General features: G+C 51.7%; 1 protein-coding gene across 4 annotated transcripts in view; it reads left to right on the top strand.

The window, feature by feature from the left end:
- Window positions 1-3,459: 3,459 nt before the first annotated feature.
- PCSK6 (proprotein convertase subtilisin/kexin type 6) overlaps window positions 3,460-11,994 on the top strand; it is a 159,209-nt gene continuing 150,674 nt past the window's right edge. For 3 of the 4 annotated variants that reach the window (XM_069466679.1, XM_069466678.1, XM_069466677.1), the window contains exon 1: window positions 3,497-3,787. In XM_069466679.1, coding sequence (XP_069322780.1) covers window positions 3,497-3,787 — 291 coding nt within the window. Of the gene's footprint in view, window positions 3,788-11,994 lie in introns of all 4 variants that reach the window. The other variant, XM_069466680.1, reaches the window with a different exon arrangement.

Below are 11,994 nucleotides of genomic sequence, written 5' to 3'. Positions count from 1 at the left end.
CTGTCACCATTGCTACCATTTATGGAGCACTTACTCAGTGCCATGTGCTGGGTGAGACACTCTGGCTCTGCATATGTCAGCTCCTGTCATCCTCAGCACCTCTGCATGGGGACAGTGGCATTACTGTTACTTTCAGCAGAAGAAACTCAAGCAACTTGCCTGAGGTTGCACATGAGTAAGTGACAAAGCTGTGCTTTGAGTCCTTGCTCTTCACCAGTATCCTGAAGGTGGTTTCCGTCAGACATTCTTTGAGGGATGCCAGCCTGGCCCGCTGAACCTAGCATGTTGCCAAAACTGCAATTTTCCAATAAAGCGTCTATTGCCTAAAGGGAGGTGATTTCTGAATCAATTTCTATCTTGACACATCCAAGAAGGCTGTTCAAAGTCTTCTGCTGCCAGTGGTCTCGGCTATATGGGTATTCCTGGGCCCCAGATGAGCAGTACTGTAATTGCTGTAAAGGGATCAGCTATGGGCATGAGAACACACAATTCAATAACATCTTCTCAGTGATTCTTCCTCCTATGTGTCAGTTTGGGAAGATGTTAGCATTAGTGTAGCTATCACATCTCTGTATTAGCATTTCCTAAAACTTCTGAGATGTGACCAGGCTCCAATCACCTTTCTGGTCCATGACCTGTCCCTCCCCAGGTTCACCTACCTCTCCTCACGGAGCTGTGTGGACCTCAAGGGCCATCTGGAGAGCTGGGGCTGAGTGAGTAATAAATCCCCTCCCTGTAGGAGGACGAGTCAAGTTTTATTACAGATCCTGCCCCATGCCAAGGGCTGGTGCTCTTGTGATGGAGCTAATCCTGTCACTGTGTAAATCAATGGGAAACCCACAGGGGGTGATTTGATTTAGGATGTTCATTTTGGGAAGCTGGTCTTCCTATGATGTTGGAGCCAAGATATTGCCCCGGCACTTCCAGGACCAATAGGAAGTTTAGTTCAAAAGGATGAGATTTGTTAATAAAATAAATTCAGATACCCTCCAAATAAAAATTCAGATGAATTTTAGTCTCCTCTCAGTTCAGTAGGCTGAATCCCTTAATCTACCAAATTATTATGGAAAAACCCTTATCTTTGCCTGTCAAAATCACTGCTGTTGTGGGTTTCCCTCTTCTCTTGGGAGGCACGAGCTGCTTTATAATCACTTGGATTATGTGTAGTGTACATTATCTTGAAGCAGGCCACACACTTGAAGAAGTACAACACAGGACCCAGGATAAGTCTGAGAGACAGTCTGGCCAGCAAAGGCCAGAAAGGTGACCCATGTTGCCCAGACATGTTGCTGGCAAATGACAGAGCAAGGTTTCTAACCCAGCCCCCAACTCAGTCCACTGCCCCACCTCTGCAGGCCAGCTGACTCAGAACCCAGGGCCAACTTGGGCAGAGATAGCTGAGTGTTCTGGGTACTGTTTCTGCCCAACAAGTGTGGCGGGTTCTCCTCTAGAGCTGCCCAGATTGCATGAGGGCCTCATGTCTCTCCATGGGGCAGGGACTGGCTTCCAGTGCACCTGTAGGAGGGACACAGGTGCCTGTATTCTGCAGTTTGGGGGAGGTCTGGAGTGACTGCCCACGGAACTGACCCCTCTTGGCCAGGGGAGAGCAGGGGAGAAGCTGCATCTAGTGCAGAAAACAGAAGGCTGTGTGGGATATTGATCCCCAGGTTCCAAGAGGGGGCCCTTGGCAGGAGCCCTTGTGAACACGGAATTGGCTTGTCCTGGTTGGGCCTCCCACCACACCTCTCATTCCTTCTCCCACCTCCATTAGGGGTGACTCACGCCTGCAGAAAGGATGAATCATGTGGGTTATGAAACTCAAGGACTCCTGAAAGAGAGGCTGGAAAGGACCTCAGGAAGCCATCCATGTGGATCCTGCCCTCTCCCCACTCACTCCTGCCCTGGCCCCTCACCTCCATCTGCCAAGCCAGGGATTCAAGCAGGTGACTCCTGCACAGCTCTCTGAACAAAAGAGACTGCTCCTGGACAGGAGCATCAGATAAGCAGTTTCTCTCCTGCCTCAAGGCCTTTCACCTTTTGTGTGTTTGTTTCCCCTAGGGCATTAATCAGGTTGATGGCTTGCTTTCTGCAAGGACTTAGGTGGGACCAATGGGTCCTGGAAGGGATGAAAGAACTTGCAGCCATCCTCACCCTTCATAATTGCTTGTTCATGGTGTGAACATTTTCATAAATCTCCAGAGTGCTCCAAATAATTATCTACTGGATACCAGGCTGCTCCAGGCAGCAGGGGTGAGGATGGCTCAACTCACTTTCCCACTGACTGATCCCAGTTCAGTGGGTGCTTTTAAGAGTATACAGGAGCCAGTGCAGCGGTCCCCAACCTTTTTTGTACCAGGGACCGGTTCATGGAAGACAATTTTTCCATAGCTGGTTGCGGGGTGACGGGGAGCGTAAGGCTGAGGGGGCGGGGAGGTGGAGCTCAGGCAGTGATGCCAGCAATGGGGAGCGGTGAAGCCAAAGCTTCGCTCACTCGGTTCTTGCTGTGCGCCCTCCTTCCTAAGTTTCATGGAAGACAATTTTTCTAAAGATGGGGGTGGGGTGCGGGGGCGACGGAGCTCTGCGGGCCGGTCCCTAACGGGCTGCAGGTGGGGGTTGAGGACTGCAGATCTAGTGAATACCTACCACGTGGCAGGCCCTGAGCTCATAAAAATAAACGTTTATCGACAGCTTATTGCACGGCAAGAGCTGACGTCATCCTCAAATCAGCCCTACGGGGTAGATATCATTGTTACCCCCATTTTACAGGTGGAGCCCCTGTGCTCAACAAGGACAGTAACTTGCCCAAGATCACACAGCTGCTAAGTGGACAGCCTGGGGATTCACCTGCACAGCCTGACTCCCGAGGTGGGCTGTGTCCTCCGTCACGTACTCCGGTTTCTCCAGTACACACTTGTTGAACGCAGCTAATCTGCCACATGCCTTTAATCCATTTAACAGGGCCTGGTCCTCGGAGACCCAGCGCTTTCCCCTAGAACCCTGAACACTTGCAAGCCCACTGTCTCATGCTGAGGTAGGCAAAGCCACCGGGCCTCTGGAAGCCACCCAGGTGAGCGCGGCTATCAGGTGCCCCACCGGTCTGGGGAACAGGGGCCTCACCTGAGAAACCCCAGGGCCCCTCAGCTCCTGGCGGAACACACGGGGCCAGGGCTGCCTCTCCGGGCCCTCTTGTGTCCCAAGAGCCCCAAAAGTCTGCGAGAAGTTCCTCCCGGTGGGGGGCGTTTCTGGCTTCCCCTGCGGCCGACCGCGCCACCGGGCCCCAGGCTGGTCGCTGGCCCCAGCGCCCGGCCACATGAGCGCGGGCCCAGGGGCGCCACCGGGCCGCGCGGGCGGGAACGCGCCGCGGCCGCCTCCTCCTCCCTGGCTCCCGCCCGCGGCGGCGGCGGTGGCGCTTCCCCGGCGCGGAGCGGCTTTAAAAGGCGGCACCCCACCCCCCGGCGCACTCGCCGCTCGGGCGCCGCGCGAGCCTGCCGCTGCCATGCCTCCGCGCGCGCCGCCTGCGCCCGGGCCCCGGCCGCCGCCCCGGGCCGCCGCCGCCACAGCCACCGCCGCGGGCGCGGGGGACGCGGGGGGCGCCGGCGGGCCCGGGACCCGGCTGCTCGCGCCGCGCCCCTGGCGCTGGCTGCTGCTGCTCGCGCTGCCCGCCTCCTGCTTCGCGCCGCCGCCGCCGCGCCCCGTCTACACCAACCACTGGGCAGTGCAAGTGCTGGGCGGCCCGGCCGCGGCGGACCGCGTGGCCGCTGCGCACGGCTACCTCAACTTGGGCCAGGTGAGTGCGGCCGGCCCCGCGCGCCGAAAACTTTCCCGGCGGCCGGCGGGCACGCGCGAGGGGTGTCTTGCAGTCCTCCGGGCCCGCGGCGCCGTGGCCGCGCGTGGGAAGGCGTCTGGGACCGCTCGGCCCGCACGTTCGTGGGACAACGGGCGGCTGAGGAGCTCTGTGGGGAGTCACCCGGGAGCGCGGTGCGCGGGACGCTTGTGGGGAGGACCAGGTGGCCCGCGTGGGCACCCACGCAGGCCCTGCGCACCGGCCACAAGTCCCTGGGCAGTGTTGCCGGCTTCTGGTGCTCAAAGTGTGGCCTCAGAAGGTGGGCCTGGCGCGGACACCTGCCCGGCTCTCGCCGAGTAGGAGCTGTCTTGGGCAGGCGCCGTGCTTTTCACCGAGTCTCAGCGCCCACCCAGCGCTCCCTGGCTCCGCCACGTCGGCCCTTCTGCCCTCGACGGGCAGCGCGGGGCTCTGGACCATGTGCGCGCACCAGAGCGGTCGGCCGCTCCTTGGGTGACATGGCTTGTGGCCCGGGGTCTCGGGGCCTCGCGCTCCCTGGGTGTCCGCAGCTCCCGGGAGGAGGGCAGCTGGGAGCCTGCGCCTGGGAGCCAGGCTGCCGTCAGGGAGGCTTTCCGGACAGCGCTGAACTCAGCATCAGCTCCTGGGGGGGGCGGTCCTGGGTTTAAAAACCTCTCCAGGCACTGAGGGAGGTCGCTTTGTTTCTGGGCTCCTGCTGATGGCTATTCCAATGACAGCTGTCTGCATAGGAGGTGTGTGACCTTAGGCAAGTCACTTTCCTGACTTGCTTATCTACAGAGACAGTGACAATGTGTGGTTGTTGGGACAATCCAATGTTGCATTTCCACAAAACCTGGACTGAGGCCGGGCCCTCATTGGGCAAGCCAGGACCTCCCAGTCCCCCAGCCCCACTCTGGCTGTCATTACTGCTGTCAGTTCGCAAGCGGGTCACGCCCTGGCGGCATAAATCCAAAGGACTGCCGCCAGGGAGGGTCCATTTTTCCTGCCACAACCCGGTGAAGGGGTGAGGAGATGGGTTTGATTCCGATGTATGGCCCTTGGAGGGGCCACCAATGTGAGGCCCACTAGGGGCCTCTCGGTGCAGTTAACAGATCCACAAACTGCACACTCAGAGGATCAAGTGAAGTGACAGGGAAGCGCAGGCTTGTAAGTCAAACCGCACTGCCAGGCAGTGTTAAATTTAGTTTCATCATTATCCTTGGCAGAAGCTAACAAACTGTGGTGCCGCCCTGATAGAAATGACATTTGTTCTGCATCCTGAGTCTGGTGTTGATGCTGCTAATGTGAGATGTGTGGCCGTCTGGAAGGGTAGATTCTACCATTTGAACTGTACTTCACAGGGTAGGTTGGAGTTTATCTGAAAGAATGCAAGCACATCTTTACATGTAACCACTGAAGTTTCTTCAAACATCTGTGATTTAAGATTTTTGCCTTTGGGTTTGCACTGACTTCGTTTTCCTCTGTAGTTCCTACATCTCTCTGGCTGATTGTCCAGACTCAGGAGGGTGCTCCTCGTGTTTGCCTGGGGCCCCTGGCTCCTACCACACTTCGTTCTTTGCCCAGGTGGCTCAGCAATTTGTCTTCAGCTAAAAGTGACTCTTAAATTGCATGGTAAATTACAAAGTGCCTGGGTTTCAGGCTCTTATAATTAAACGAGCAAAGGAGAACTGAAGTCAAGCAGTGAGCTCCTGGTCATTGCAAGAGAGAGGCAGAAAGAGGCACAGCTAACTCCCCCTTACAGTTCTTGTCCATGGGAATAAAAATGCCCGACCCTTGGCCATGCCGGGCCTTTGAAATAACATCTGTCAGACTCACTGAGTTGCTTATGCCCAAAGTCCACTCTCCTGACTTTGCCTATGGGAGAGACGATTCCTCCCTGAATGCTTCCCAGAACATTCTGGGGAGTCTCTCAGGGTCTTCTCAGTTCTGTACAGTGCAGCCAGGGTAGACTTCACATGGCCTGGTCACTCCACTTGGTAGGCACGGTGCTGGTGGGATCATTGTTCATAAACTCAGGGTTCATTTGGCTGGGGATGTGAGCTGTCTCAAAGGCTTGTGTGTGATTACTCCAGGAGGGCCTGTTACTCTTTATTCCAAAACCAGCTTTTCTCTTCTCCCCTGTAAGTGCACTGTTAATGTGGAAAAGGCCTGGAGCATTCCAGCCTCGACCCACTCAATAAGAACTCTTTAAAAGCCTTATTTGCCTTTTTTCAGCCAGGAGAATTTGTGACTCATAAATAAGATGCAGATATTATTAGCTTTGATTTACAGATGCGTAAATGAGAGTGAAGCAAGGGAGGAAGCTGTTTGTGTTCACATGTCACCTCTGACAATTACACTCCCTGCTCTTTGTCTCCTGCTGTATTCTCTGCTCTGAGATCTCCTTTGTGTAACTCTTTCCCCAAGCACTTAATGGGCAATTAGTGTTCTGCTCCGTACCTGCCTGGATCACAGCCCTGGTTTTCTCCTGGATTTTTCCTGTGCTCTAAGCTTTTGCTTGTTTCCCTTTCTTTCGTACAACAAATAATCTGATTCGGGCTGTTTCACGTGATCCAAAGGTAATTTAGACCAGTGGTTGGTTATTCACCTTTCTTGAATCATGGATCCTTTTCAGCATCTGATAAAGGCTCTGGATCCTCTCCATTGAAAAATATGCGTCATCTGGAACACAATATAGCCTCTTTTTGCCCCTCTGTTCATCATTTCAAATAATGCAACACAATTTTTAAAAGGGAATGAAAATCTGGACGAGTCAAATGTCATTATTGACAGACAACACAACTAAGTACATGGATAAGAACCCGGGTAAGAGAGTTGAGTGGGTTGCTTGATCAACAGTAGCTACCTCTACAGCAGCAACATCTGAGAAGATACAAGAAATTATAATTCATTCCAGCATTAAAGCGATAATAGAAATAAGTCCTTTAGAAAGGTGAGACTTTCGTAGAGAAAATTACAAAATATTTAAAAGAAGGATTGAGAAAAGAAAGTCTGAATAAATGGAGAGAAATATTGTATGGGAGGGCTGAATATCATAGTTGCCCCCAATTAATCTTTAAATTCAACATAATCTAGTTTAAACCCTGACAAGATTTTATGTGGAATATGAAGTCATACAAATGAACTCTGAAATTCCTATGGAAGAGTAAGGTCCAAGAATACCTCAGGCAGCTCTGAGAAAGAGGACAAGGAGGGGCTTGTGGCAATCACAACAGGTCGACGTTGGCCCAGGGGTGGTCCAGTCCATCCGTGGAATTGACTCCAACCCAAGCGTGTATGGGAGCTTGTGCGTGCGAGCTGAGGAGTTACAAGTGGGTGGGGAAGGATGGGCCGTTTCATAAATGGTGCTGGGAGAACAGGCTCGCCACGTGGAAAAACAATTAGCTCCTCACTGCACACTCCACAGTAGATTCCAGATAGGGCTGAAGACCTGATTGTTTATAAAACTTTTAGAAATGAATATAGTGGAATACCTTTATGACATTGAGAAAGGAAAGGATTTCTTAGGGCACAAAAAGAAACAAATTTGAAAATGGAGAGATTGATACATTAAAATAAAAAATTATGTATAAATAAAGGCATCATAACAGAGTTGAAAAGCAAGTAACAGACTGGGAGAAGTATCTACAACATATACAAAGAGATTAGTACATAGCTTATTTTAAAAACTGTAAATCACTAAGAAAAAGGTAAACACCAGGTAGAAAAATGGAGAAGAATGTAGATAGAGAATTCAATGAAGAGGAGATCCAAATGGCCAATAAACATAAGAAATGGGGCTCACCCTTGCTCAACCTCGTTTGAAGTTACTGGAGCAATGCAACTTAGGTAACAGTGAGATACCATTTCACACCTACCACATTGGCAAATATGGAAAAGTGTTATTAGCATCATCACATGTTGGCAAGGATGTAGAGCGATGGGAACTTTCAGATGCTGCTGGTGGAAGCTGACGTAACTACTTTGGAGAGCAATTTGGCAATGCACAGTGAGGCTGAATTGCAGCAGCAGGTCCACATCTAGGCTTGTTCTGGAGGAACTCTTGCACAAGGAGACTTGTATAAGAATGTCCATTGGCGCATTTTTTAAATGAAGGGGAAAACCACCTAAATACGCATCAGTAAAACAATGGAGAAATAAGTCAAAATACTTACACCATAGAAGACTATACAGTAGTTAAAAATGAATAAACCAGATATGTATCTATACAGATAAATCTCTGAAATAATGTTGAGTAAAAAAGGCAAGTTGTAGACATACAATGTGATAGTATTTACATAAACTTTAGAAAACTCACAGAGCAATACTATATGGATGTTTGCAGTAAAAGTATAGAAGCATGGGCTGTAAGGATCAGCATCAAATTCTAGTTAGTAATAGCCTCTCAGAAGAGAGGGAGGGGAGAGATCCTAGGGAGAGGAACTTCAGACTTTATCCTCAGTGTTCAATTTCATAACACATGTATGTATGTATATATGAATATAAATGGATTATAAACAAAATTGTACTTTGGCATTTTGTACTTTTTCTTTGTATCAGAATAGCTGATATATGGTGATGTATACAATTGTATATGCACATAGACACATATGCATATATTCACATACACAGACATATACACAGATACACATAAAATGTTAAAGGAAAATGCACATTGTACACACATACCATGGAGATTCTGGACCATGTGAAGCACATCCACAGATGCACAGGTGCCTGTGGGCTCAGGTTAAGAGGCCCCTGCTTTAGACCAGGCTGGGCCTGATCCACTTGTCAAGGAGATGGTGACTCAGAGAAAGAGAATGCCTGACTGCAGGTCACAGGCTGTTTGGACAGAGCTGGACGCAGAGCCTGGGAACCCAGGTTCCCAGCCATCGCCCGTCCCTTCTCCCCTGCTTCTTGGCAGAGGGGGCCCTCACTCTGACCTGTGTGCATTGTTACCTTTGACACTGCTGACTTTGAGAAAAGACAGGTTGCTTGTGGTGAAGAATATTCTCCACTCACCAAATCACAACAGCTCAGCATCTGCAGCTCTCGGAAGTGATGTTTATCTTAAGGGTGGTAGCTGGATGCCATACTTTCCCTTGTGTTTTTGCTTTGCCTGGGGTATTGAGCTAATTTGTTGGTTCTGAGTCTGAACATTAAAAGGCAGGCTGGCTGCCAGGACCCTAAAAGATCTAAGAGCCTTAAATGATTTTGAACTTGCCTTAAATAGTTTTACTTAAAATAGCTACTGAGCAGGACATACCTGGCTGAAACTTTCAGGTGGGCCTGCACAATTCATTTGTCAGCAGAGGAAAATGGTCATGCTGCAGACAACTTGTTCTTATGATGAAAAACAAGCTGAAGCCTTAACCAGGTGCGAAAATAATGGGCTGGAACTTGTTCCAGCCAGAGTGTTGGGGGCTTGGTAGGGACAAGGGAAGCCAAGAATAGCAGTCACCTGTGACCTAGTTCTCTGGTATTGAATTTTGGTCTAAGGCTGTCTTGGTTTTATGCTCTGAGCCAAAAGCCACACGCATGGCTGGCCTGGGAGAGGTTCAGGGTGTGAACTGGGGGACACAGACAAGATTAGGATTGTGAAGCTCATTGTGTCACACCCTCCCATTTGACATCTTTACTCAGATGGTAACAGATGTGAGTGGACAGGATTTTAATTGAGTGGACTGCCCTCCTGAGTCACGGGGGCTGGGGTGGAGAGCAGTGATCAAAGCAGAACCAGCTGCAGTGTGCAGAGCCAGGGAAAGCTCCAGAAGGCAGTGTCCAAAGGCAGGCTCAGAATCAGGCCTGAGCAGATGGCTCAGCTGACCAGTCTGTTGGAAGGGTTTGAGTTTCTCTAGGCAGAAACCAAGGGAGCAAATCAGAAACACAAAGCTGTTGATGGGGTGGGAAAGCCTGGAGATATTGCCTGAGACTCCTGCCTAGGCTTGAGCTGTGGGTGGCAACAGGGACATTCAGGGCTGTTCAGACACTGTTGTCCAGTGTCCACCAACTCTGGGCCATCTGGGGAACATCTTGAGCTCATTGGGATCTCGGAGTCTCTGCACAGATTTTGCTGTCTAAAAAGTAGGTCCTCTGACCCTCCACAGCCCAGCCCAGGCTGCTGACACCTCTCCCCATCCTTCTCCCAGCACCCTGCACATGGAGGGCTTCCAAGTCATGCTGTTCAAGGAGCCTTGTGTCAGCCCTGCAGGGAGGTGTCACCAGGCCTATTTAATGGTGCCTTAGATCCAGTTAAGTTCTGGGAAACTGGTCACAGGCCAGGGCCTGAACCCACACCCTCTGACTTGCCTTCTACTGTCATCACCTTTGGCAAATGGGCCTTGTCCCTGCTTCTCAGGCAAGGGTAGGCCAGCAGAGGGAAAGCCTTTTAGTTCTCTGCTGAAATGAACAAATGAATGACACATGAACCTACATGGACCCCATTTCTCTTTCCCTCCACCTGGCGTGTGCATGTGTGTGCACATGCATGTACACACACACGCACACACGCAGGGCTGCACGTTAGCATTGTTCTGTCTGGGGTAATCTGCTTCTCATCAGCATTGAGACTTACATCTCTCCTTATGGGGGTGTGAAAAAAAAAAACCCAGCCCCTTCCGGTCCTCCCAGGAAGCCTCACTTAGTCGCTCAAACTGCACATTATCAATCAACTAGACAGATCATCCTTTGCTGCCAGCCTATTCCTTGTGTGGGTTCCTGTCTACAGAAAGGGGCCACCTTCTACCCTTGTGCCTGAGCTAGAGACCTCGGGGTCATCATCGCCTCCTCCTACTCCTGTGCCTTCCATTGGGTCTATACCCAAGCCTGTCTCATAGCCTCCTGAGTGGCTCCTGGGTCCCTGCTTTGGCCCTGCCACTGCCTAGCCTGGCCTCCATCCTCCCCACCTGCCTGTGCTGCTGCAGGGCCTCCTGCTGCTTCTGCCACCACCTTGGGCCCTGGCTGCAGGTCCAACTCTGCTGATCCCCTGTCTCCATACTCTGGCCTCCTTTTAGGCTTTCTTCTTCTGTTCTTTCTGCCTGGAGTGGCTTTCTCTCACCACCTGGTTAGCCTCTGGTCCTTCCTTGCTCCACTCCGCTGTAGCTCCATCTGCAGACCTGCCCTGATTTCCCTGGCACCACCCATGTGCCTTCTTCTGGGCTCCCAAGCCCCTCCCCATCCCCACCCCATCTGCATGACATTGCCTGCTGATCTATCTGTTTCTGACACTGGGCTCTGGGCTTCTGGAGTGTATCAGTCCAAAGTTAGTCCTCTGGCTGCTCTCTAAGGTCCATTCCAATTCTGCCACCTCTCTGTTGGCTGGTGGACATACACTCATTTATTCAGTGATCAGCTGCTGTGTGCTCTTGCTGGTGCTGGCCACTCAGAGATAAGAAAGATGTGGCCCCTGCCTTGCAAGAGCTTCTCAGTGGTTGTGAACCTTTGAGGGAGCAAGGTCAGTCTCCTGCACTTTAGTGTCAGTTCCTGAACCATCTCCACCAGCTGCTTTTTCATCATAATCATTTGCTTTTTGGAGGAACTCAGTGGGCTGGCCCCTCCCACATGTGTGCTTGTGCATGAGGACACCCTCCTTGTAGCACTGTAGCTTTCCTCTGGGCCAGGTGAGCTCCACACTCAGCCTAGAGCCCTGTGTACCAAACAGGCCCTAGCAGTACCCTGGAGCCCACCATGGATGCTTCAGACCTGGAGGTCCCATCATCCTATAAAATTGTGGATCTTCCTGATGTCCTTGTGCCTTTGCTCCTTGAGGATCTTAAAGACCTGGTGGCAGGCGCAAGGCCCCCTGCCCAGTCCTGTGGGGAATGGGGATGAATAGTCATCAGCTGTCCAGAGCCTCACACTCCATGGGATGGGATTGGCAGCCTTGTGTTCCCATGGAAACCAGCCCATCAATGCCCTCAGTGTCAAGACAGTGGCACCGTGGAGAGGAAGAAAGTCTCATTGTCTCCTGTCAGCCGCTTGGGCACAAACAAGCTGTGCTCTGGGCAGGGCCCCGCAGCCCTACCCAGTGTGCAGCTCTGCTGAGCTATGCACAGACCCCCTTGCAGAGTTGGGCTGGGAAGGGGCCATCAGTTTTAGTTCTCTCATCCTCCTTGGGGCCTCTTGAGTTTCTGCCACCGGCCAACATCCGTCATCTACAGAGTCCTTGTTGGGCAAATTCATCTTCTCAGGGG

This window comes from Eulemur rufifrons, chromosome 3, assembly GCF_041146395.1.
Source record: "Eulemur rufifrons isolate Redbay chromosome 3, OSU_ERuf_1, whole genome shotgun sequence".
NCBI lineage: Eukaryota > Metazoa > Chordata > Mammalia > Primates > Lemuridae > Eulemur > Eulemur rufifrons.
Note: the sequence above shows the minus strand (reverse complement) of the source record. Positions and strands in the feature narration are given on the sequence as shown.